This window comes from Danio aesculapii, chromosome 7 (assembly GCF_903798145.1).
Source record: "Danio aesculapii chromosome 7, fDanAes4.1, whole genome shotgun sequence".
In the NCBI taxonomy this organism is placed as follows: domain Eukaryota; kingdom Metazoa; phylum Chordata; class Actinopteri; order Cypriniformes; family Danionidae; genus Danio; species Danio aesculapii.
Genome location: NC_079441.1, coordinates 23,613,169 through 23,639,720, shown reverse-complemented (window position 1 = coordinate 23,639,720; position 26,552 = coordinate 23,613,169). Strand labels below are relative to the sequence as shown.

General features: G+C 37.3%; 1 protein-coding gene across 2 annotated transcripts in view; it reads right to left on the bottom strand.

Moving 5' to 3' along the window:
* The window catches only part of exoc6b (exocyst complex component 6B), a 168,653-nt gene that overhangs the window by 4,831 nt on the left and 137,270 nt on the right, over window positions 1–26,552 (bottom strand). For both annotated transcript variants that reach the window (XM_056461351.1, XM_056461352.1), the window contains one exon: window positions 3,910–4,022. In XM_056461351.1, the coding sequence (XP_056317326.1) occupies window positions 3,910–4,022 (113 nt within the window). The remainder of the gene's footprint in view (window positions 1–3,909; window positions 4,023–26,552) is intronic.

The following is a 26,552-nucleotide window of genomic DNA, read 5'->3' as shown; positions in this document are numbered from 1 at the left end:
CAATAATTGTGCTTTAACTTCATCCAAACTTCACTTCTTATCTAACTGCAGTCTTATCATGATAAAGTGCTTCTTCAAAGCACTATATACTATACATTTAATTTAATTTAATTCTTTTTTACTGATTAGACAGCTATCCAATTTATTACAACTAACTTTTGTTAATTTTGTTGGTGTCTCTCTGCTGAGGCCCAATCCCAGTTCTATTAGCCCTTCCCATTTTTACAACAAACAAGCACATGTTTTAATACATTCATAACAGCGTTCGTGTTTTACCATTATGCTAAATTTCACTAACTATAGTTCACATTAATAACTTCTGTATAGTAGTCCCGCAACATACTTTTACATCTGTCACTCGAATACCTGACACTTGAATAGAATTGGGATTGGGCCCAAATCGAAACTTGACCAGGAGATCCACTTTCTTGCTGAGTTAAGCTGTTAAACACAATAATATCAAACCCAACCAAGCACACTAAACAATGTCTTAAGGACTATTATAAAATCTCAGATAAGCTAGTTTAATCAAGGTTGTAGCTAACCGACCGGCAGGACAAGAAATGAACCCTGATACAGGTTATGGAAATCTACATCGCAAGTTTCCAAAAGCAACAAAGTGTGCTGATTTTATTTATAAAGAGCTCATTTCAAGAGCAAATATCACCACAGGAGACAGATATCAAAAATTGTAGGCTTTTGACTTGAGAAGATGACTGCAGAATGGGATAAAAAACTCTCAGTTTGTTTTTAGGCTGGTTGCACATCTGCTTACCGAAGAGAAGCATATTTTATGTGGTGGTCCATGTTTGTGAAGATGCATGTTTCGGTAGTGTTGGTGATATCTGGCTTCTGGGTATACAGTAAAAGCTGTTACACATTTATTTTTTACATTTTTAGGACAAGTACAATTTCCATATGTGCTTTTAGTAAGTACATACAGTACATCTAACTTGCTTAGCTGAATAGAGAATGTGCTTCAGACCAACTCCTGCATTGCAAACCGACTCAAATACATGGAATGGGCAACTGTAAATAGGCCAAAGGATTACTGCTGATTCTTCAGTTTAGATGGTTATTCCACTTAGAAATGATCAAGATTTTACTGAATGACCTTTTTTTATCATTATATTTAATCTTCATATCCTCTGTGCGAGCTACTAAAAAGCATTGCCTTTTCAAGTACACTCCAATAATGGAAAGCTTTTCTCTTAAAGAAGCCAAACACACACACAGAAACACACACTGCATTTGTGTTTAGTTGTGTGCTAACCTTGGCCAAGCTAAATAATACAGATCACTTTCACTGAGACAGAGGGGCAAGAGGGTAAGGCTGAGGTGAGTGCAGCTCAAATGGGGATTGGCCAGGTTTGCGTGTGTGAGTGAGAGAGAGAGAGAGAGTTTTGTAATGCCAATCCGCTGCTGCTCTATATCACAGACACAAGAGGACAGTCAGGGCTGGGAAGGGGGGAAAGAAAGAAAGGGAGAGTGACAGAAGAAAGTTGAAGTGATTGAGGTCATACGTCTGGCAAACACACACATACACAACGCTGAAGAATGCATACTTTCAGCAAACACAATTATTTTCAATCAACAACATGCAAAACACTAACATTAACAAACTCTGGTCATAATGTAAAAATAAAATCATAAGATGAAATAAACCTTTCCAAGATAAAATGATCATATGAGTGGATATTTAAATAAATAAATAAATAAATAAATAAATAAAATCATAAATGTCTAGGTCTTATTTCACCTCAAAATCTAAAGGAATAATACAGGTAAACATTTGTGATAATTTCTTAATGTGCATGTAGAAAGATACAAAGGTTGTTGTTTTTTTAATCTGTAAAGTACAGTACATTGTATACTACCACATATATACTGTATATATACTGTAAATATCTTAATCTGATCGATTATTGGTTTCATGCTTTCACATCTTACATGGACAAATTTCATTACTACTGGATTAAAAAAATATTTATTTGTTTTAGAATTCAGTGAATGTGGGAATAATATATATGCATAAATAAGACTTCACCAGTTTGACAGACAGGCGATTTGACAAATCCCAAAGCCAATATTTGACATTGGTGGACTTCAATTTGAAAATGTGTGAAAAGGCTCTCACTTGTGACTTTCAAGTGCCAACGCAGATCTCACGAACCCAGAAAAGGCTGGGGAATATACAAAAGTCTTATCTACTCATTAAAATGTTTACAGAATACAGAAAGTGCACCTTGTTTGTTCTTTTTTTTTTTACAAAAGCACAATATGTTTGTTGGTACGATGACTATGCACAAATAACTTGACTTTATTATGTCCTACTCTTGATTGTAAAACCATAATTATGCATTGGAGTTCTTTCCACTTTTATTTGGAAATGCAACGCCACTAAACGTGTCATCTAGTGCCTCGTTTCCACTGAGTGGTACGGTACGCTATAGTTCAGGTCACCTTTATCAGACTTGTGTCTCCACTGACAAATGGTACCAATGGTATGACAGAAAGTTGCAGTCGACGTCATTCTCGCTCAAGGAAATGTTAAAGTAACGCTGTATGAGTCGTTCACATATCATAAAACCCATGCTTTATACACATAAATAGGTCTACTTATGTATAAATGTTAAACTATACAAAATGTATACAGTTTGAGAGTACAAACCTCTCATCTTTATTGTTTACCAGCACATGTAACGTTAACATCTTGTTAAAAAGTAATTCCGTCATTCAGAGTTCATAATAGTTCAACGGTGATGATAATAGTTAAACACGGCAGCTTGTTCATGTTTTAGGTTGCTGAAAGAATCACTTGCTCTTTTGTTTTTTCGTGCTTCTCCTTTGTTTTCGCACTTCGCTCTAGCATTTGTCTGTTTCTGAAAGGATCGGATGTCAAAAGTACTTCAATAATCATGTGCTCATTATTATCATCAGCTCATGAAGTTCGTTATTTCAAATACAGACGTGCGGCGAGCACAGTAAACAGAGATCTATAGAGAAAGTGAAACAGCTCGCGCTTTTAGCCGGACTCATAAACAACAACAGGACGCATGGCAGATTCTGCTCTTCTTCTTGGCTTTGTGGCTGTTCATCAAGATGACAACAAGGTTTGTTTGAGCTCGAGGGTACCATGGCTCGTTATTATATGTAAATATTATTATGTTGTTATGTCTCTGCTATGTAATTGAAAAATGCAGCTTCCTTTGTTTTCATTCTCCTGACTTTTGCATGCACTAGTGGCATTTCTCAGTAAACCAATAGCATTCAGCTATGCATCAAGCTCCGCCTTTTGTTGTGCTTTGAAAAGGGTACATGGAAACGGGCTTAAAAGCGTTCTGAACCGTACCGTACCACTCGGTGGAAACAGGCCATAGATGGCTACTTTTAAACTAGAAAGCACAAAATGTGTCAGTCATCACTGAAATCTGTGGAAAGTTCTCATTTGTCAGGTGGTGTGGTTGTGCGGTTTTACCCCTCAATTCTTTACTCATTTCAAATAACTTTTTTACATCCTGAAGGTATAAATTGAATACATGCTTTTACATGTAATTTCCTGAATGCCCAGGGACTTCGTGAACAGACAGAATTCCAGACTGTTAACAAAAAACTAAAATTTGGGACAACAAGTATTGCTGTTGTCATTAATAAATCAAAATGCCTCAATACTAAAATCTTAACATTTTTATTTCCTAAGTAATTTTCATGTAGAGGTGAAATGACATCTAGACATTTCATGAAAATCATAGATGTAAGGGCACTCTCTTAACATCATGCCCAAAATGCAGAATACTTACGATCGAGAAATCCTGGCATGATGACAGATGAGAAGGGAAAAAACAAATCTGTGATGTCTTAAAAGAAGTGCATATGGTTTATTGAGTGAGGGGTCAGTATATTACTCACTTCTCTAAGAGGGCCAGAGCCGTGTGAGGATTGACTCGCAGGTACTTGCAGGTGGGTCGGCCGTAGTCAGCCAGATACGTGGACCAGTCCCACTGAGTGAAGAGATCCAGTAACTAAAAACAGAACGACAGTAGAGAAAACAAAGGAAGATCATTAAAGTTCATTAAACACCATCGTTGGCCCTTGTTAGATCAGGCCAGTTCACTTCTCCCAATGTTACGTAAGTGAGCAGGGCCTCTTAAATGAGATTATAGAGGAGACACAGGGGAAAGCAACATGACAAAGCAGGGGATTAGAGGAGAATGGAGTGAGGTTAAAGAGAGAACAGCCATTTACACTCTTTCACCCTGAATGCACGGCTCTTTCTGACCCGGAGCTGACCCGATAATGGGCCGGTAATGACCCGTGATTGACCCGGCCAGCTACTGACCTTGCTGGAGCCTGGCCAAAAATGCACCCCTCAGCACTAGCTCAATAAACAACAGAGCACATTCCTCCCTCCCAAACAAACCCAGTCGAACAAACACACACATTTAGACGCAGATTCAGTGCTGGGAATGCAAACAAACACAATCAAACATGTCATCAAACTTGCCAAGAGAAAAAAATGCTAGCGACTATAAAACCAGTTCTGTATTCAACGGCACAATGGAAAATATATATGCACTCTTGATGGAAGAAAATGTTCTCCGTTATGATTTAGTCTTCATTTGTCTTTCCTATTATACACTGGATTTTTGTAGGACTAAATATGTACCACATTTCATTTTGTTTTTCCACCACAAATCAGTCCCTCTGGGGGATTCTTTAATATTTGCGACCTAAAATGACTAATTTTGTGACAGTCTCTCAAAAACCATGGCATTATTTGATTTAATTCTTGTGTTTTTCTCATCTCAAGAACAACTGGACACGACAAAATCCTGGAGGGACTGAATAGTACATGAAGCTAAAGCCAAGTGCAGTGTATACATGTGGACACAGGTCTGTTAAGATGTGGAACAAACATTTACACTTTCACTGGCAAAATGAGCTCAAAAGCAATATATTAAGCAGTTCACACAGAACATTTTCAAACAGTGGTCTGTTGGTCAATTTGCTTGCCCACTTACACCATTTCAATACACAAAAAAATCCCTATAAACAACAACTGGTCTTTTGTTGTTTTCAATTGGAAGTGTCTTTGCTCATGATTGCTGCACTTCCTCCTTGCAAAGCAGGCTTGTTGCGTCTATGGTTGATAAAATTGTTTTATGGAATGTCTATGTCAATTTCACAATAACCGCAATATATATATGACTGTTAGAATTATGGGTAACACTTTATAATAACTATACACTATGAATCATTTATTGAGCATTAGCAAATAGTTAATTTGTTATCTTTTAAGTATTAACTCTACATTAATAGATGTAAGCAGTTTATAAACACAGATACTAATGCTGTGTTTTTGACTTATAAGCACATTTATAATGATTATAATGCTTAATGATTGTATTTTCATACTTTTTTAATGATTATTTTTTATTAATAAAGTATTGCATTATTTACAAGCTAGTTATTTAAGAATAGTTGGTGCTATTTTAAGATCAATCAGAAATTATGCATAAGTAAATGATTAATAAACTGTTCAAATATATCTTATTATTCAGGCATATACTAATAGTTATTTTGAATGTTAATAAATGCTTTATTAAGTCAACTTCATCTAGTTTGTGACCTAATCTAAAGTGACACATGACAATTAAAGGCTCAGTTATATTCTAAACAGGAAAAAAGGAAATAAATGACTTTATTATTTTCTATTTTGTAGTTGTTTAATCCAATTTTATTTAAATGTATTCATTTCTAATTGTATTTTGACACTCCTATTATTCGGCAATGTATAAAGTTTACAGTAATTTTATTTATTAGATAGAATAGCAAACATTTATTGTTCATTTAATACTAAGCCTTTATTAGGGATTTACAAAGCATAAAAAGTCCACACTAGATTAGGTCACAAAACTGCATGAAGTTGAGTTAATAAAGCATTTATTAACATACATTGTAACCATTACTATACGCCCGATTAATAATATATATATATATATATATATATATATATATATATATATATATATATATATATATATATATATATATATATATCCTTAAAGCCAACAACTAATCTTAAATACAAATGGTTTGTAAATAATGCAATACTGAATTTATTTATGAACAAATAACAAGTAATAAAGTATGAAAATACATTTGCTAAGCACATTATAAATGTGTTTTTGTCAAGAATATAGCGTTTGTAGCTGTATTTATAAACCGCTTACTAACATCATTTAATGTAGAGTTAATGCTCAACAGATAATGAATTCACTATTTGCTAGGGCTTAATAAATGATTCATAGTGTGGAGTTATTACAAAGTGTTACCTAATTAGGTTACAAATACATTCTGTTATAAATTTACAATTACCACTGTAACATTAGAGATGCACAATGGATTGGTATGATTTACATCGGTAATTCCCAAAATCAAATTCATTTTATTAAACTATTATAATTACCATATTTTATCCATAATCTACAGAAGAACAAACTAGTGATTAATAGTAACATCGTTAACATGTTAATAATAAACATTAAAAAACAACATGCAAATAAAAAGGCATCAGCCTTTCGATTATTTTTGGACCCCTGGGGTAATTACGTTATTTTAAAGACACAGAAATGGAGTCAGATGTAGCACATTGATTTTATGGCACCAGGTTAAACTTTCTGACACCTTTAGAGGACTCATACATTACAAAAAAATACAGGCCACAACTGATCATGGAGGATGGTCTCCAAGTGGCGTTCTCCAAAATTAAACGATAAATAGAATTGGGCCTATTGCTATGTGTGCGCCGTTTTGTGTGCAAGGATTATATATCTATAACCACCTCAGAGAATATTGGGGGTCACGAAATACTGGCGTTGTTATTTTGGGGGTTGTGGGCTGAAAAGTTTGGGAACCCCTGATTTACATGACCAAATAATGCTTTCGTCCAGCTTAAATCAAACTTTTAACAAAGAATTCAGACACCTGCTCTACAAACAACACATCTCATGACTATTTGTGCGCGCACACACAGATGGCAGATAAGCACCTGCACAAGATAAGTGATTTTTGGATTTGCATTCATATCTTGTTTTCGCCTTTCTTCTCTCTTCTTCCCGCTGGCATGTTCTATACAGAGCCACCGAGAGAGGGAGGTTGAGGGGGAAGACGGAGCGAGTAGAGGCCAGGTTTTGCTGCTGTCATTTGTAATCCGAATGCACTTGCATTCCACATTGCGTTAGCTAGTGTGTCAAACTCGTCCATGACCCAGGTTTCACCTTTCCGCTCTGTCTCTCTGCCCCGCCTTCACCTCCCCATGAACTTCCACTCGGTCTCTCTCTTTGACCTCAGTTTGACCCCCGACAGTGTTATCGGCCCCTCTCTGAACAAACAGAGGGCCAAGCTAGAGAGGAGCTGGGGCATGTGGGCGGGCGGGCGCTGGATTATCACTTCCTCTCATTCTTCTAAAAGAAAGAATGATAGAGAGAGGAAAAAAAGAAAACATGACGTTGCACATTGATGTGTTGCTCTCGTTTCCCCCTAGCCTCGGTGTCACCCTGGTGTTCACACTGTCCTCTCTCTGCGCTCTGGGCCGTTTGGATAAGGGCTTATAACAGTTATTCTGACCGTCGTACTTGTTTGTTTGGAACGCGGCAGGAATAGCTATTCTCGTTAATAGCCTGGGGGTGTTGGGAATTGTGTGTGTTGTGTTATTCTTTTCTCCCCTTGGACTTTTTTTGCTCCTTCTGGCAGCGTTCTAGAAAAACAAGGTTTGATTTGCCACTTTACTGCTGCAATAAATCTAAAAACGCTCTAGCAGGGAGCTTATGTAATGATCACCTATGCCCTAGTAACCTAGTAGCCAACTATAAACAGCTTGCGATCTACAATTATTGATTACGACTTAATGAGGTTGATGTGAATGAGCTGCTACATAAAAGAAAGAAAACTAATATGAGAGTATAATGTTCTTGTGTGCTCCCTAGTTGTTGATGCCACTGTGTTTTCTTCTCTCTGTGCCATCGTGGCCACTATCACTTCATCCACGTCTTCTCCTCTCACTCCTCTTCTCGTTAGTTCTCCTCTCACCTCTGGCTGCCCTCTGGCTCTCAGCATTGTTTAGTGCATTCTGGAACTGGGCTGTCAGCCTCAAAGGCTCACGCAGGCCAAAGTCAGTTGAGCTTGAGCCTGAATAATGATAACAGTGATAATAACCAGCACAGAAAAGAGAGATCAGCCTAATAAAGAAAGAAATAACAACACCCCCGCCTCGCTAAAACAACTACAAAAAGAGGCCAAAGTCTCTGTTATAAATCTGCTCTGTCCTATATTTAAAAGCCACTCAGTTAACTTCAGGGTATGTCTTAAATTTGTCGTTTAAACGTCTACTAAAAACGGGATGAGTCACAATGCGATGGTGTGCAAGTAAAGCTCCATTTGCTGTGGGTCACATCACAAGTGCAAGGTCATAAATGTGAACAACAAGCAAGTAGTAAACCTCTGCTGTGAGAATGAGAGATCCAGAGCATCTTCAGTTTCTCAGTGCTTTCTCTAAAGTAGTCAAATAAATAAATAAATAAAATAACAGTCGTCTGAATGAACAGATACTTCCAGGTTGGTCATTTCTGGTCAGATGTCAAGAACTGTCTCAGGTCAAAAAAGCACTACATTGCATCATGCAACATCTTTAACCCTTGTGTACTATTGGGGATGTTTTCATCCACTCTGGGGTGATTTTAAGTAATAATTTGGCCACATCTTTCTCTGTGTTTCCGAAAATACATAGAACATAGTAAGCTGAGGATTGTTAGTCTGCATTTTTTAGGCCAAACGGAGCCGGGAACACCTCCCAAAAGACATGTTAGTCTGTTTTTTATTATTCCTGAGGTTTCCATAATCCTAGACCAGGCCGTATCCTGAGAAGCTGCTGTGGTGGTCATGGCCAGAGGAGAAATGGTCATGCCCAACTGAGCCTGTTTTCTTTCGAGGTTTTTTCCTTCACTTCCGTCAATTGGTGAAGTTTGTTCCTCGCTGCTGTCGCCACTAGCTTGTATTATTTCAAGATTTGTGGAGCTGCACATTTTTAAAAATTGCTCTTCACGGTTTGGACTTTCAGCAGTGAAAATTAAACCACACTGAACTGAACTTCAACTCTAAAAACTGGACTGGCGTAGTTTCAATTTATTATATTCTTCTATGTTAAGCTTCTTTGACAATCTACATTGTAAGCGCTATAGAAATAAACATAAATTGAATTGAAAAAAAGCTAGCGTATTTATGCACGCACACTATAATCTGCTATTATACACCATAGAACCCATATAAAAGTCAGAAACTATCTAAAGTGTTAATGGTGCCAACTGATGATGAACAGTAAAAATGACAAATTTTACCTCTTCCCAACAGGAAAAACCATTAACAATCAAGAATGCATTAATATATGCTATCATGGATTTGAAATAAAAAAAATTGTCATAATGAAAGTCAATAGGGCAAAAAAAGCCACCAACATAATGAAAGGGTAGTAAATCTGAAGGGTTAAAATTCAAAAACACTTTTTTTTAGTAAGTGTAATCTGACTGTGGTGCCAATCAGTAATCCACACGTTAAAAATCCTGATTACCACAGAATACCCGTGACATATTTAAAAAAATAAACACTCGTGTAGTGCATAGCTTCACTTTATGGCTGGAAGATTACATATTGTAAATCTTTTAGTAAAATATTGGTCTTGCTTCACATAGTGAGCTCATCACTTCCTTTTAGCATCTCTTTGATTTCCCATATACTTAAACTTCACTTCTTTAAGTGAGCCTTTAAATGTTTATTTCTCAACAATGCTTATTAGATGATTGTTTTGAACTGCTGTTTTTAAACTGAACAGTATATGTTGGGTGTACGATTCCTGTGACTTGCTCCAGCTGTGAGCCCACAATAAAACACTATATCCCTATCTACAAAGCTAACTGTAGCTGTTCCTATTCTGCAAATGTTATCACTATACAGAAACACACTGACAGTGTAACATCAATAAATCTAATATAATGTTTGCAGTATTGAAATGTAGATTTCTCTCATTATTCCACTTTATATGATCAGGTTTGGAAAAAACATTACATTCTGCCATTATCTATAATATGCTACCAAAACAAGGCAATATACAACAGTGTTCAGCTGTTGTCTCTTAAAAACTCTGAAATGTAAAAGTTCTATTTTACGTTTGAACAACTAGACTATTGCTAGATCTATCCAATTAAACGACAATATGCTAATTTGAATGTAAATATTATGCTATTTGTGCTTGTTAAATCTACATCATTTACTCAACCTCACGTCATGCCCAACTAAGCCTGGTTTATGCCTTGGTTTTTATTTTCTTCCCTTCACTTTCGTCAATTGGTGAAGTTTGTTCCCCGCCACTGTCGCCATTGGCTTGCAACTGAAGGAGTTTCAATTTACTAGAACTTAATCTATGTACAAGCTGCTTTGACACAATCTACATGGTAAATGTGCTATAGAAATAAAGATGAATTGAATCTTTATAATGTCATAAGATTTTTTTTTTTTTTTTTTCAAAAAGGATTTAAAGATTTTTTTGATAAATCCTAATATCCGGCCCTTCAGTGAAGGTCACAAAGATCTGATTAGAGCAGATCTTTTGGGTCTATAGCTAATTAAAAAAAAAATCAATGACTGAAAATTATGATTAACAGTCTTTCTGTTATAACAAAGAAGTCTCGAACTCAAATGTTTTGAGGTGCTTCATTGACATCCATGCATTCTGATCCTCATACTATCACTGCTTATGGTCATTACTAAAGGTTTCGGTGGGAAATCTGTTAATGATAGTAAGAAAGGTCAAGAAAACAGTCTTATCTTAACATTGACCTCTGCAGATAACCACCAGAGAGGTCTGAATCAGAAGACACTTATCTCAGCTATCCATGGTTCTGGATCATGTGAATGTAGAGAGAAGAGGAAAGAAAAAAAGGAAAAGGGGGAACAACTAAAGCATCATTCAACATGAGTCAAAGTCCACTGGGAGGAAAATGATAAGCGCTATCTCAGTCCTGAAAAAAGGAAAAGTGGCTCCCCATTTCTCAAGCCATATTTCAGTCCACATAGCAGTAGCACACAGAGGTCAGGGGTTATCCATAGAGGTTATCTTGACTTAAGCTCCATCTACACTAAAGTGTCCAGCAAAGCAGCAAGACACTCAAACACAGTCAAACAAACATGGACTTAACAACAGAAAAAGGATACCCATGTCAATCAGCAAGGATTAACAATGTTCAATGTGTTTTCTTTGACTGTCAAAAAACAAAACAAAAAAAGATTCAAAATGCTTTAAGAAAACATAAATTAACATTGACCAATCAATGGCGTGTACACACACACACACACACACACTATTGCTCATTGTTTATTTATGTTTTCTAAAAAAAAAAAAAAAAAAAAAGTAAACTTTAAATGTGCACTGTAAAATGGTCTGGGTGATTATTTATAGACTAAACCAACTGTTGGGTTATTTTTGTTTATCTTTTTTAGTTTGTAAAGAAATTAACAACCTAGATTAATAAAAGCTGCTGAAGTATTGGTAAAGTATTGACAAATTATATTTTTAAATATTACTCTAAAACGAGCAATAATCCTAACATTTTCTTGCCACAATCTTAAAAGGAGTTTATTAAACAAAAAAGTATATATATTTATTTAAAACATTTATTATTACTCAACTTCATGTAACTATGTGAAATGCAAAGACAATATTTCAAGAAACGTCACAAGCTTTGTTATTTTTGATTGACATTTAATGTGTTTTAATTCAAACATACCACAATGTTCTTTAAAATATCTTGTCTTGTATTCTGCATAAGGTGAAGAAGTAGGAGTACACACACAGTGAGCATACATCTGGAGCAGTAGGCAGCTATTGCTTTCAGCACCAGGAGTGCAATTAGGGGTAAGGTGGCTTGCTCAAAAGTGCCTCAAATAGGTATTGAAGATGGAGAGAGTGTTGTTTCTTTCACTACCCCCATCTTCAATTATTGCCGAGACTGGAAATTAAACCTGCAATTATTCAATTACAAGTTTAACTCTCACAACTGCAATATTTGAATGAACTATCATTTTAAATGGTACAAACATTAAATTTACGGCTATATTATCATGTTTAAAAAATGGCAGTAAAATACATGTTTAAATAAGGTGTACCAAACAATGATAATAATGACCTGTAACATTCTGTTGACTCTAGATCAGGGGTGCTCAGTGCTTAGTTTGTGAATTGCGAGGTTCCGGAACAGATCTGGGAAACGGATCTGGCATGCTACCCGAGGATGGAGGTGTCGCTCAGGAAAGTGGATGGGGTGAAGGACGAAAATGAAGAAAGAAGAGGGGGTTGTCGTGGAGAAAGTGAAGAGGGTTGGGGAGTCACAGAAGAAAGTGAAAGTGAACAGCGGATGTGAGAGGAGGGTGGTTGAGGAGGGGGATCAGTAAAATGAGGTGCCGGATCAGATTTCAGAGGTGCCAGGTCCGGCGTGTTCTGGCACAAATTAAGCCCTGGGGGTGCCCAAACCTTTTCTTATGAAGGGCCAAAAGCCAAACTTGATTGAGGCTAATTGGCCGAAGGTAATTATAGTTACCATGAGTAATTTCCTCATTTGTTTTACATTAACTAATACTGTATATATTTTTTACATTTTATAATTAACCGATTACAGTAAAAACAAAAACAGTTGATTTGCTTGCCAATGTCTTCTGCATAGTTCTCTATCTGTCAAGTGACAGTATTTACATTTCTTAATAATCAGATTCATTTACAACATTTAATTGAAACATTTAATTGAGCTCAGCAATAAACAAACAACCAAAATAAAAAAAGTTTGTCAGATGGCATGGTGGGCCAAATTAAAAGGTTTTAATGGGCCAACTTTGGCCCACAGGCCCTACTTTAAGGATCTCTGCTTTAGAGTAATTAAAGAATGGGGATGCTCTAATTCAAACAGAATTCAACCTTCTAGGCTAAGGGAAATCAGAGTTTTAAAATGAACAATGGTTCACTCTACTGGAACACTGGTGGGGCTAATGTGTGGCTCAGATAATTACATCAGGAGAAGCAGAGACCTACATGATAAAAACTGTACCGAAGTCTCAACAGGGCTTCAGAGGATCTCCGCAGACCAGAAGGACCAGCTCAAAGTATTCTGCCAGCCATAACTCAATGAAAAAAAACTATTGTATGAACATCTCTGTCTAAATTAAATAGGAGGAGATCATGAGATTATCTTATCAACTCAACTCTTTTCAACTTCATCACAATACCTATTAAATCCAGAGATGTACAAGTCGCTTCAGGACACTAATTTCAATATTTGCTGAGGGAACCCTAAACATGTCCAAAATCATGAGGGTGGTTGGGGTCAGTGGATGGTCAAGACGATGAGGGCTGCGGTGGGCGATACACTCTGCCTCTAAGCTGAACCCCACACGGGTCATTGTTCTGTTATCAGTTCTGTTCGCCCTGTTAGCAAGCCACATCGAGGACAAATGAAAACAGCCCTCTTCCTGAGGCCGCAGCGTCTGAGAAGCCATGGTCTGGGGAAGACTTGGCCTCAAACTTACCTTCCTGTCCTCTTCAGACAAGGAAAAGTTATCTCTGGGTTTATGGTGTGGCAAAGCAGTCACAGAGACCTGAGAAAAGTGTCTAAATTCCACATTTGTCAACATTTCAAATGGCTGGAAAACTTTGCACTTAAAGAAAGACGATTTTCTGATATTTTCTGAAATATAATTTATTGTTTCCATTTTTTTAGATGTTTGTAATACAGACTTAGACTTCACTTTATTGTCACAATTAGGAAAACGAAACACTAGCCATAACACTAGCCATATTGCATGTACACTAGGAATGCTCCGATCGATCGGCCGGAGATTGGTATCAGCCGATAATCCCATTTTTTGATCCTATCGGTACTCACTGACCTGGCCAATCTCATGAACTGATTGCAAGTGTTTGTTTATGAGTTTACAAGCAGAGGAAGATGCACATAAAACATACATCCTGGGTTATAGAAACAGCAGCTACAACACGTGATGGGATGAATGATGTATGGGGGCATGAGCGATCACTGCGCTCGCGTCACAGAAGCTAAAATACACACAGATGCAGTGCAACTTCTGTTTATACAGTGTGTTGGCGCAACTCGCACGAGTGATGTTCTCTTTGTTGCAACCATTGTATATCCAGTATTAGGAGCTGCTGTGATGCGAGCAGAGCCCCTATCTAGTGTCTCAGTATGACCTCTGTCAGAAGCTCAGCGAGTCTCCCAAATATTCATACGAGCTCCGTGACGGCTGCAAATTTGTAAAAATACCAGACGAGAGTGAATGAAAACGTGTTTTATGCATGAAGCATCAAAATCAGTTCTCTGTATTGACCGATCACCATGACAAGGAATTGGTACTCCGTATCGGCTGCAATAATCCAGATCGAAGAATCCCAAATGCACACATTACCAATTTTAACTGATTCAACAGCAAAATCTCAGCATGTAGTGGGTTATGCATGTAGTCATGAGGCTACCCAACCTGTTCCTATTAGACCGACTCAGATTTACATACCATACAACGCACAAGGGGAGGACAAATTAAATAAATTGTATATAAAACATCACAGCAGTACACACCAATTTTCTCAGAAAACTGAAAACATTTCCATGTCTTTGCACTTTTTCTAGACAGCTAAGATGATATTACTCACCTCAAAGTCATCCAATTTTAGTAGACTTAGTATAGAAAATTATTATACAAATTAAAAGGTGCTACACGCTTTTTTGTCACAGAAAAGATGATCTGGCACGTCCCTCTGTATACTCTCTGTGACCTTCTGCTTGACTTGTTTTGACACTTATTTTAATAGAGTTACACACTGTAATTCATGGATGTTTGACAGCGTTTACGTTCGCCTAGGGGAAGAGGTGGCCTCACTTTCAACTTCCTGTCCATTCAGAAAAAAAAGAGTTATTGCCAGGTCAAGATGACAACAAAAGAGTCACAAGCCCTTTGGTCTAAGGCAGAAAACATCAACTAAGAATGAGCGTTAATAAATGAATGAGCAGTATCTATATGACCACACTGTAACGTGTTGCAGGTGGAGAATGAGCTCATTTTTACTCTTCATTCAACCACTGAACCTGTTTTAGAGAAGTGGCTGCAAGCAATTAATAATTATTAGACTGAAGAATTTGGCACTGGCCTGGGGAAGACATGACCTCCCTTTTACCTTCCTGTCTTTTGCGACAAGGTAAAAGTTATTGCTGGGGCAGCGGTGTGACTGTACGGTCAGAGCTGAGAGCCGGTGACAAGCATCTAAAACAGGCTGCAATTAGTCACACGAAACAGAAACAAAGTATAAGGTTGAATTATGTACTAAAGATGTGGAGCTGTGACTTATCTATGCTTGTTATTATGTGATTTGCAGCTTTACACTTCAGGGAAAATCAAATGATTCAACTGATACAACTAAGTTCAAGGTTTCAAAAGAAATGAAAGCTGTTAATATTCAGCAAGAATGCAGTCAATTGATCAAATCATCGGTACAGTACAAATGAAAATTTCAAATTAATGATGTTCTTTAAACTTTATATTTGTATATAATTATATAAGAATTTGTACAGAATATTCGATTGATTTTTGAAAGAAAGGTTAAGTGTTACGTCATTATATATATATATATATATATATATATATATATATATATATATATATATATATATATATATATATATATATATATATATATATATACATAAAAAGGTTTTCCTTTAAAGGGCACCTATGATGAAAATTATCTTTTGGGAGCTGCTTGGACAGAACTGTGTGTAGGTATAGTGTGTCCACTGTCATATTAAGGTGATATAAAGACAATAAGTCTCTTTTTTTTAATTTCCTGATGTTAAAATAGGATCCAAATCACTCCCATTTTGAGGCCTACCGCAACGTGACGTAGGACTGCGGTTTCCTCACCCAACAATTTAATTGACAGCGACATATTAACATGTCTTCGTAGTAACGTGTATAATCATATCAACAAGACAAGACGTGCTCAAAGCAACTGGATTAAAAGATCTGTTGAGCTCTCTGTGATCATCAATCATCATCAAATGTGATCAAGAAGAGTGAGTTTTACAATTTTAAAAGGTTTTTAAAACAGGGCATGTTTGTAATGAATTACAGTGATTTTACCGTCTTTACTTTATCACCAGAGCCGCATGTCAGTACAATTTAAAACGAAGAAGCTTCAATCCCAGTTTGTGGATGTTAAGTCAGATTTATTTTTTTCACATTAACATAACGAATATCCATACAGCAGTGTATATTATTGTGTATCCTGTCACATTTGCGTGCAAAAACAGTGCAAAGTTAAACGCACGCACAGTGTGTGTGTGTGTGTGTGTGTGTGTGTGTGTGTGTGTGTGTGTGTGTGAACTTTGTAACGAAATTGTATGCAACTCATCATTGCACAAAGGCTTAAATTAACTCCACAACAAATACATCAATTAATCATTGAGATAGTTCTTACTGTAGTACTTCTCACAAATGTTATGTGAGATCTGCTTCCTTCATGTCTATCACTGTGCTGTTTACCTGACACAGACGGAGATTGAGGCACACTCTGACAGGCAAGTAGGAAAGGTGGGCGGGGAGAACTAGCATTTAAGGCACAGGCAACAAAAACAGCTTCATTGTGTCCAAAGCAGAAAATTTCAATATTCTGAAAGATACAGTGAATCCGGAAAGTATTCATGACGCTTCACTTTTTCCACATTTTTTATGTTACAGCCTTATTCCAAAATGGATTAAATTAATTTACTTCCTCAAAATTCTACGCACAATACCCTATAATGACAACGTGAAAAAAGATTTTTTGAAATTGTTGCAAATTTATTAAAAAAAAAAATTTTTTTTTTAAATAAAAAAATAAAAATGACTTGTACATAAGTATTCATAGCCTTTGCTCAATACTTTGTTGATGCACCTTTGGCAGCAATTACAGTCTCAATTCTTTTTGAATATAATGCCACAAGCTTGGCACACCTGTCTTTGGGAATTTTTGCCCATTCCTCTTTGTAGTACCTCTCAAGCTCTATCAGGTTGGATGGGAAGCGACGGTTTACAGTCATTTTCAGATCTCTCCAGAGATGTTCAGTAGGATTTAGGTCGGGGCTCTGGGTGGGCCACTCAAGGACATTCACAGAGTTGTTGTGAAGCCACTCCATTGATATTCTGGCGGTGTGCTTTGGGTCATGGTCCTGCTGGAACATAAACCGTCGCCTCAGTCTGAGTTCAAGAGCACTCTAAAGCAGGTTGTCATTCAGGATGTCTCTGTACATTGCTGCATTCATCTTTCCCTCTATCCTGACTAGTCTTCCAGTTCCTGCTGCTGAAAAACATTCCCACAGCATGATGCTGCCACCACCATCCTTCACTGTAGGGATGGTATTAGCCTGGTGATGAGCGATGCCTGGTTTTCTCCAAACATAACGCCTGGCATTCACTTCAAAGAGTTCAATTTTAGTCTTATCAGACAAGAGAATTTTGTTTCTTATGGTCTGAGACTCCTTCAGATGCCTTTTGGCAAATTCCAGGGGCAGAGTGGCTTCTGTCTGGCCACTCTACCATACAGGCCTGATTAGTTGATTGCTGCACAGATGGTTGTCCTTCTTTAAGGTTCTCCTCATTCCAGAAAAGACACTGGAGCTCCACGCTGGAGCTCAGACAGAGTGGTTTGTGCTTTGACATGCACTGTCAACCCTGGGACCTTATATAGACAGGTGTATGCCTTTTCAAATCATATGCAATCAACTAAATTTACCACAGGTGAACACCAATTAAGCTGCTGAAACACCTCAAGATTGATCAGTGGAAACAGAATGTACCTGAGCTCAATTTAGAGCTTCACGGCAAAGGCTGTGAATACTTATGTACATGTGATTTTTCAGGTTTTTTATTTTTAATAAATTTGCAACAATTTCAAAATTGTTTTCAGGTTTTTTTACATTGTCATTATGGGGTATTGTGTGTAGAATTTTGAGAAAATAAATGAATTGAATTCATTTTGGAATAAGGCTGTAACATAAAAAAAGTGGAAAAAGTGAAGCGCTGTGAATACTTTTCGGATGCACTGTATAATAAATAATCTGATGGGTGTTTTAAGCTGAAATTTTACAGACACAATATGGAGACACAAAAGACATATCTTAAATCTTGAAAAGGGGGTAAAATATGTGCCCTTAAGTTAAAAATGAATTTTTCTCTTAAGAAGATGCACGACTTCTCTAGTTCACACAAGAAAGAGAGAGTTGTGGTCAACTCCATAATGTGCTATTTCTGCTTAATATTCAAATACGAATCAACTTTATTACCAGCCTGATACAAAGTGCCTTTTGTTGAGGCAGTTTCCAGAATTCATATTTGTGCTAAGGGTGTCTCATCACTCATGTTTATAAGAAAAGAGTCTTTTTAAGGGCTTACAGGAACTGGACGAATCAAAACGACTTTTACATCTGCTGCAGGAAAATGAAGATGGAATGTAGATCTGTGTGTGTTAGTGCGTGTGGTGTGGTGACAGACAATAAACCAGCATTACAGAACTCCTACCCCTTTCACAGGGCATGAATAACGATATAATCAGATAAAAGGCTTTTTTGGTGATGGCGTGGTGCTGTCTCTATGGACGTGAACTCTGATAGCCCTCATGATCAGGGTCACCAAGAGGCTACAGACTGAATACTGCTTACTCATGATCACTACAGCATGAAGACAAACAGATAAACAGCTGCCAAAGAAAGGGAAAGAGAGAGCGAGAGAGGGAGAACAACAAAACAAAATGAAACTAAGGGTCAGGTTAGTGCTTGTTATCCCAGCGGAATTCACCAAATCCTATTTACCTTACTAAATGACAAACAAATTGGCATTTGTAAATGACCTACAACACATTGCGCTTTCCGGTAAGAAGGTGATGAGGGTTGAGTTGGAGGTTGTTAAAGAGGCAAGACCGGTAAATCCACCTCTCCGTCAAGCCTTTAAGTAGAAATTCACAGATGGAGGAAATAAAGAAAGAAAAACAGAAGAAAAAGAAACTGGGGTGGAGAGAGAGAGACAAAAACGAAGGAGAGACGGCGAAAATAACACCAGTCTGTCTTGTCTGTACCCCTGTTACCCAGGCTGTCCCATGAGGGCATAGCCCCTGGTGCGGGACAGATCTCAATGGAGGCTGAAGTGGTACAGGGTGACAGGTTCAGACTTTAGATTCTACTGGAGCAAAGCCAAGGCTACCAGGGGGTCAGTTCTCGCTCTCCTGCTTTCCAGCATATATAACATGCAAAACACAGACTTACCGCTTTACCATATTACACCCCCCCCTCCCCCCCCCAGCCTGCCAATACTAACTGAGCCTGTGAGAGACAGTGAGGGAGAAGGAGCAAGACAGATAGCACGTCAGGCTTATCGTCCGCTGGCTCCGAGGGAATGCGAGCAGGGTCGGCCGGAGGCCACTCGACTGGCCCACCCCCTACTCACTTTCTCTCTCTCTCCCTTGGACGGAAAGACAGGCGGAAGGCTGGAGAAAGTGATTACACCTGGTCTGGTTCTGGCTGTTAACTAGAGGAAGGTCAGCCAGCGAGCGCCAGGGCCAAGATGAGTTCACTGTCCAAAACGTCACATTCATGCATCTTCTCACTCGCTCCCCCGCTCTCGTTCCCTATCATTTAGAGTTGTCAACGGTGTTGTGTCCTCTTTTTAAATAATACAGTGAATGAAGCATCTGAATAATAAATAAATGAATACAGTAATTTGTTCAAAAAAAAAGATGAGCATGCACAGAAATGTTGCTTGGATGAAAGGATGGTTCAAAAGGGAAGACTATTAGAGTCTACAGTACTCTTGTGCAAGACAAAACTGCCAAGTAAAAGGCCAACTAAAACGTTTTGTAGACCAGATATGTACAAACAAAGGTTTAAAAAGGCTTAGATGCATTGCTTTAGACAAAAGCTTTTGTGAAAAAAAGTGAAATGACACAAATCTAAAGCATAAACTCAGTATACTTATACAGAGATGATTGTTATAGTTTCTAAACACTAAGCAACTGAATAACTATGCAATTTTAATGCCTGTAATGTAAAATACTGACCAAGGTAACTTCTACCCTGGTCCACAAGAACATTTTTATTCAAAATGAAGGGATACAGAAAGTAAGAAAATTCTATAGATGGTATTTAACATCTAATTTGTTATTAGCAGCTCTCCATGTTGAAATACAGAAACTTAATGGAAAGCTATCCATCCATCCAAGAACATCAAATACAGGTCACCGCCAATCCTTAAATCAGTAATATATATATATATATATATATATATATATATATATATATATATATATATATATATATATACAATACAGTAATAAGGTAATAAAAAAGGAGGTAATAATAACGACATCTACTTGATTCCATTTCTAAAGCCCTTAAATGGTGTTATTTTGCCAACTATTACCTCTCTTATGTGAATTTTCTATATATACAGCTCTGAATATACTGTATACACTGTGAAGGTGTTTAGATCTGTTGTTGTTTTTTTATGTATGAGGTTGTCTTAGAACCCCACAGATGTAGTTGGGCCAGCCACTGCTGTGAAGAAGAGCAACACAAAGAAGAAGATGAAGAAGAAGACGACGAAGACGAAGAGAAAATGAAGAATACACAAAAGATGATGATCAGACGTCCACATCGGCAATACAAAATACACAGGGCCATTGAGATAACATTCTGCAAAATACAGGTTGAAAAGTACATATTTAGCTGAGCCTTAAAGGTAGACAGAGATTATATATTTCTAAGTGATTGAGGTAGGGTATTACCTAACTTGAGAGTAATACCAAATGACCTTCCACCTAAAGTGGACAACCGACAACAAAGAACAGACAAAAGACCAAGCTCAGAAGATCTGAGGAATTGGGCAGGACAGTAAGAGTGCAGTAGGTCAGATAGATGTGGAGGCGAAAGACCATTTAATGTCTTAAATGTCAGGAGTAATATTTTAAATTGTATACGTGCTGCCACAAGTAGCAGTGAAGATCATGTAGTAGAAGAGTAATGCGAGCAGAACGCCTGGTAGAACCTTGCAATATTTTTTAGGCAGTGAAAATAACAGCATTGCAATAGTCTAGACATGATGTGATTAGTGCATGGACTAAGATTTCAGCACCACCAAGAGTTAGAGAAGAACCAAAACGTGCCATATTACGAAGATGAAAAAAAGAGGTTTTAATAACAAGAGATGTAAGAGGCAAAAGATAGAGTTGAGTCAAGTAGAACACCAAGATTACATACTAATAAAGAAGGTTTAACGTAAACCCTATCTATTTCAAAAGACAGGTCCATCAGTTTGACATAGATACCAGAACCAACTATCAGTATTTCAGTTTTGTTATTTTTGCTATTATGCTATTATATGCTGTGATGCCACAACCAAAGAAATCATTACGATTGTTTCACATTAGCCATCTTTCAGCTCATAATCATCAATGGTATTAAGTAACAATTAACAAATACTCAAATTACAGTAATTGAGTTGTTTTTTCAGAAATTGTAATTAAGTGGTCTTAAAAATGTGTACTTTTACTTTCCCTTGAGTACATTTTTAGTCCTGTATTGGTACTTTTACTCCACTACTTTACTTTAACCTGCAGTCACTACCCTATTTTTTTCTTGTCTATGGGGATTGGCTGAGTAGAAAATTCGCTGATTCTTGTCCAATCAAATCACACATAGAAACTAAATCACATCCTACTGAACAACCTGGGCGCTTTATAAATACAGCAAATCCATTAAAAGCATTAAAAGTGTCCAAGATGTCTAAAATTGTTACATGCAATGACCCAGAGACTGTTTAGATGCATGTCACTGATGAGAAGATGATGGATGCCTACTGTATATTGACTGAAAGTGCCAAATGGACTGAACAATCACTAAATGCACTACAGAATGTTAAGTTTTCACAAACACGCACAAATAGCATGTAAACGTATCAGACTTTCACAGCTTAATACTCACTACTTGAGTACATTTGAAAGGTCTATTTCAACTCATACTTTGAGTAATATTTACAACAGATACTTTTACTCTAATTGCACTACAGTTTTGGGCAAGTAATGGTACTTTTACTTGAGTATGATTTTTTAATACTCTTTTCACCACTGATAATCGTACAATGTTTAGTCCACAAAAGGGAAAGTTTACCTAAAATGAAAAATCTGTTATCATTTCCACACATGTTGTTCAAAAACTGTATGACTTTTATTAAAGCACAACAGAATATATTTTGAAGAATTAAAACTTGAGTTGTATTAGTCATATGATGATAGTCAAGTGCAAAACTTTGAAGCCCTAAAAAGGAAAAGGCGCCAAGTAATCCATATGGTTAAACAGCTATATTCTTCTGAAGCAATAGCCAAAACTACATTGTATATTTAGCAAATGTCCTACTGTGATTATATAAAAAATAAAACAATTTTGATTACAAATGTATATTGCTATGAACTTTATTTTGGTCAACTTTAAACACCATTTTATCAGTACAGTGATCCCTTGCTATAACGCAGTTCACTTTTCATGGCTTCGCAGTTACGCAGATTTTTTTCATGTAATTTGACATGCTTTTTTTCTTCAGCGGATTGTTTTATGCGTCCTCATTGGCTGTAGACCATTGTCAATCAATCTCCTCCATGCAGTGTCTCCAGTACGGTACAGAATGTGTTTAGCTTGGCAAATTTACATAAATCTTCGATCGCTAGGAGTGTGATTCTGAAGTCACACTAAACTATGTTTGCAAGTTTTCTCTCCACAATGTCGATGAAACATTCTGCAGTCAAAGACATCTGCAGTAGGACCCAAAAGGCAGAAGAAGATGCTAACCATCGCACAAAAAGTCGAACTTCTGAACATGCTAAACAAAGGTAGAAGTTACGTGGCTGTAGGGCACCGTTACGGAATAAATAAATGAAATCTCTGGTTTCATTCTATGATGCTGGACTTATTTTTCCACGAAGGTTTGAACTTTGAGTGTTTAAACAAAAGAGAAAAGTGTGAAAATATTCATGCCTGTCTGAGATAAGTGTTTAAAGTGTGTAGTGAGGGGTTTTAAAGCCTTAAAACATCTATAGTAAAAGCGGACTACTTTGCAGATTTCACATATTGTGGGTTATTTTTTGGAACGTAACTCCCGTGAACAATGAGGAACCACTGTATTTAATTTTTTTGAACCCTCAGAATCCAGATTTTCAAATAGTTGCATCTTGGCCAAATATTGTCATATCATAAAGTATAAATCAATGAAAAGGTTAATTATTTAAATATTTGGGTCATATATTGGGTCGTTTACATCTGAATTTCCAAACAAAATGACACTTATGGCTAATTTTGTGGCCCTGGGTCAAATATCTAACTGTATAATTCATACAGGTTTGGAAAAACCTTTCTGAACTTTGATTTTCAACATGTTTCAGGATTTGTAAGAGAAATACAAAAAAAAATAAAAAAAAGAGTAAGCAGATATCTATTGACAGTTATGTTCATGCTGGAGCGAGAGAGAGGGATGATCCATGTCAGTGCCATCCTCATAGGGCTGAATGGGACACTGCCGCAAAAAGAGATGTCAACCCCCTGCTCTGAGAATATCTGCTCCCTCACTGACTCCATACAAGCAGGGCAGCTCATCCGTCTGACCCCTGGAGACCTGTGACAGCGGCTCAAACAGGCCTTTCACTGACACACACCAGCACGCCTTTGAAAAGGAGCAGGGGGGATGGATTTAAGCGTGACACACTCACTGGGCATTGAGAGGAAGCAAATGGGGAACGATTAAACTGTGACACCTGTCACTGGCTTGTTTAGACAGACTATGGAGAAGCATTCTGAGGAGAGCACTGCCTGTGTCGTTTCCTTTTCTTTCTCCTTCCTACATTTCCAGCCCTTCTCATTGGATTTCACATGTTTTCCATAAGCAAAGGCAGGAAAGTCTAGGAGAGACAGTTTGCTTGTACAATCGAGGTTCTGTGGTAGTTATCCTTCTTTCAAACTTTCTATCTCTCCCTAAAGAATCCACACAAAGAGCAGATCTGTGGGAAGCTGTAGCTGAACGGGGTGAGGAGTAGAGCATGGCCCATATGGTTTCATCCTCAATCTCTCATCTTTCCTGCGCACCTTCACGCCCGTCTGTCTGACCTCGGCTACTGAACCAGGCAGGTTAAGGTTCATGGAGACTGTGGTTGACCGAGAGGCTCCATTAAAAACTCCATTAAAGGCTCCATTAAAGGCTCCATTAAAAACACACACTCAGACTCTGGCTCATCCTACTGACTTCACTGTAAGAGAACGTGAGACAGCTGTGGTCTTGAATTCACCCACACCCCTGAAGATGAAATCTTAACCCTAAGAGATTTTTGAGGTTTACAGTATCTTATCGCATCTACTTATTTGATGACATGTCATGTGTTTTTTTTTTTTTGACAAACTGCAACAGCTTAATTTGTTTGGACAATTATAAACTATTGTTTCAGAGCTCACAATAATTTATAGTAAAAGATCAGTGGAAATATTTCACAAATATAGCCATCATTTGATCACACATTTACATCCAAATTGCATTTCCCTTCTGCGAAAAACCTAGATGGATATTTTTAACGTCTCTACTTTTGTTTGTTTTGTCTCTGTGATTTTAATTTTAACAATATATATTTTGCTTTGAATTAGATATGAAGACAAACACAACAGTCTCGACTGGAGCAATGTGGTGTGTAAAAAAAAAAAAGGTGACATACAGTAAAAGTTTACTTTACTGAAGTGATTCACCTTCCCAAAAACAAATGCCTGACAGGGAAATACCAATCTCATATTTTGAAAACAGATGGAAATCCCACATCTAGCCCTATTTTGGTTTCGTTTTCCAGAACGATATTCATGTGCACCATAACTCATCTATTAAGCCGTCTATTAGCTAGAATTTCCACTTCTTCAATATGGAATCATACTGTGCCTCGTCATTAATCAGTGTACAATGGTGTGTTGCTTTCTTTATTACAATTCAAACAACTACAAGGTCATAACCTTTCACTACAACTGTTAATAGAAAATTCTGTCATATATAGGTCCATATTTTTTCCCTCACAGTCTGCATGTTGTCACATGTTGTATCAACTGCCTGAAACTACATGATACATTGATACTGTAAGTGTTCCTTGAATGGGACACTCCCAAGTTATTGAACTTATGAACTTCCTCCTATACCGCAAACAAAAAATGCTTAAAAATAAAAGCAAACTATAATACAAATAAATAATACTATACTAAAATAAGGAGATAGACTACCATTAATAGACCAGATAGATCAAGTTTTATGTCAGCATGTTCTTTACCCTAAACTTCTGAAAAGTGTGTGTGCGCATATATAAATTCAACACTGAACCAAAGACCCTTATAGAGTATGTCTGTTTTGACTAACTTTACCAAGAAAGTAAGAGGTATATGGTGCTATTGGATAAGTGTACAGCTTCAAATTGGAAAAAGAAGACAAAATTGCTTGTTTTGTTACGAGAAGTCTTTATAACTAAGGAAACATTCTCCAGATTCCCTGACTCTCCAGAGGAGAGGTCGCTGACTGAGAATTGGGAGCAAGCAGCAAATTTCCTTAAACCGCAGTGAACTCCTTTCAGAGGGGGGCTTCAACTTTCTGGCCCGCTAACATGTCCCCGCCTTGCACCCTGTTGCCGGAACAACATTTTTTCACTATGGGTCACTAGTGGACTCTGAGTTTGTTTAGCGATTACCAAACATACACACAAAAATGAAGGAATATAAACAGACTCCAAAATAATCCTGAGAGTATTAAACCATAAAACGGTGCCAAAACATTATTCAGATTACATTTCAATCATTCGTTTCTGCACAATCATCATACCACGCTCAAACCAGCATAACTGACTTTGACAGCAATGTTTGATCTCATTGCAGAGCGTTATCTCATTCAAAAGGAAGAAACGCTGACAGCTAAAAGAATAAAAAGAGTGATAGAAAAGTGACTGAGAGAAGGTAAAAATAGACACAGCTGAAGCTGGACATCGTATGGACACTACAAAAGTGCCCAGAGGGTTCAGGAGGATGCAAGTGTAAGACTCTAGTAGTGTCACTGGTCTAAGGTTTTCTCCGCCAAGGACTTAGAGAAAGGAATGGAAGGGGTTAGAGAGGGGAAAAGCATTATACATTGAATCCTTTTAACAACGTTCCAGGAATTCTAGGATAATGCCTGTGGACAGGCCACAGGAATGCTTAGCAGCTTCATGGATCCCAAATTCATGGGACCAGGAAAATGTTCCCTCACCCCGCCGCTTTTCTATACAGTGCCCCAGAATGGGTCAGGTTGGGTGGGGTGGAAAATACCTCAGCAGGGGATGTAAATAATGTCTCTCATACCTACAGCCATAACCTTCTATGGCA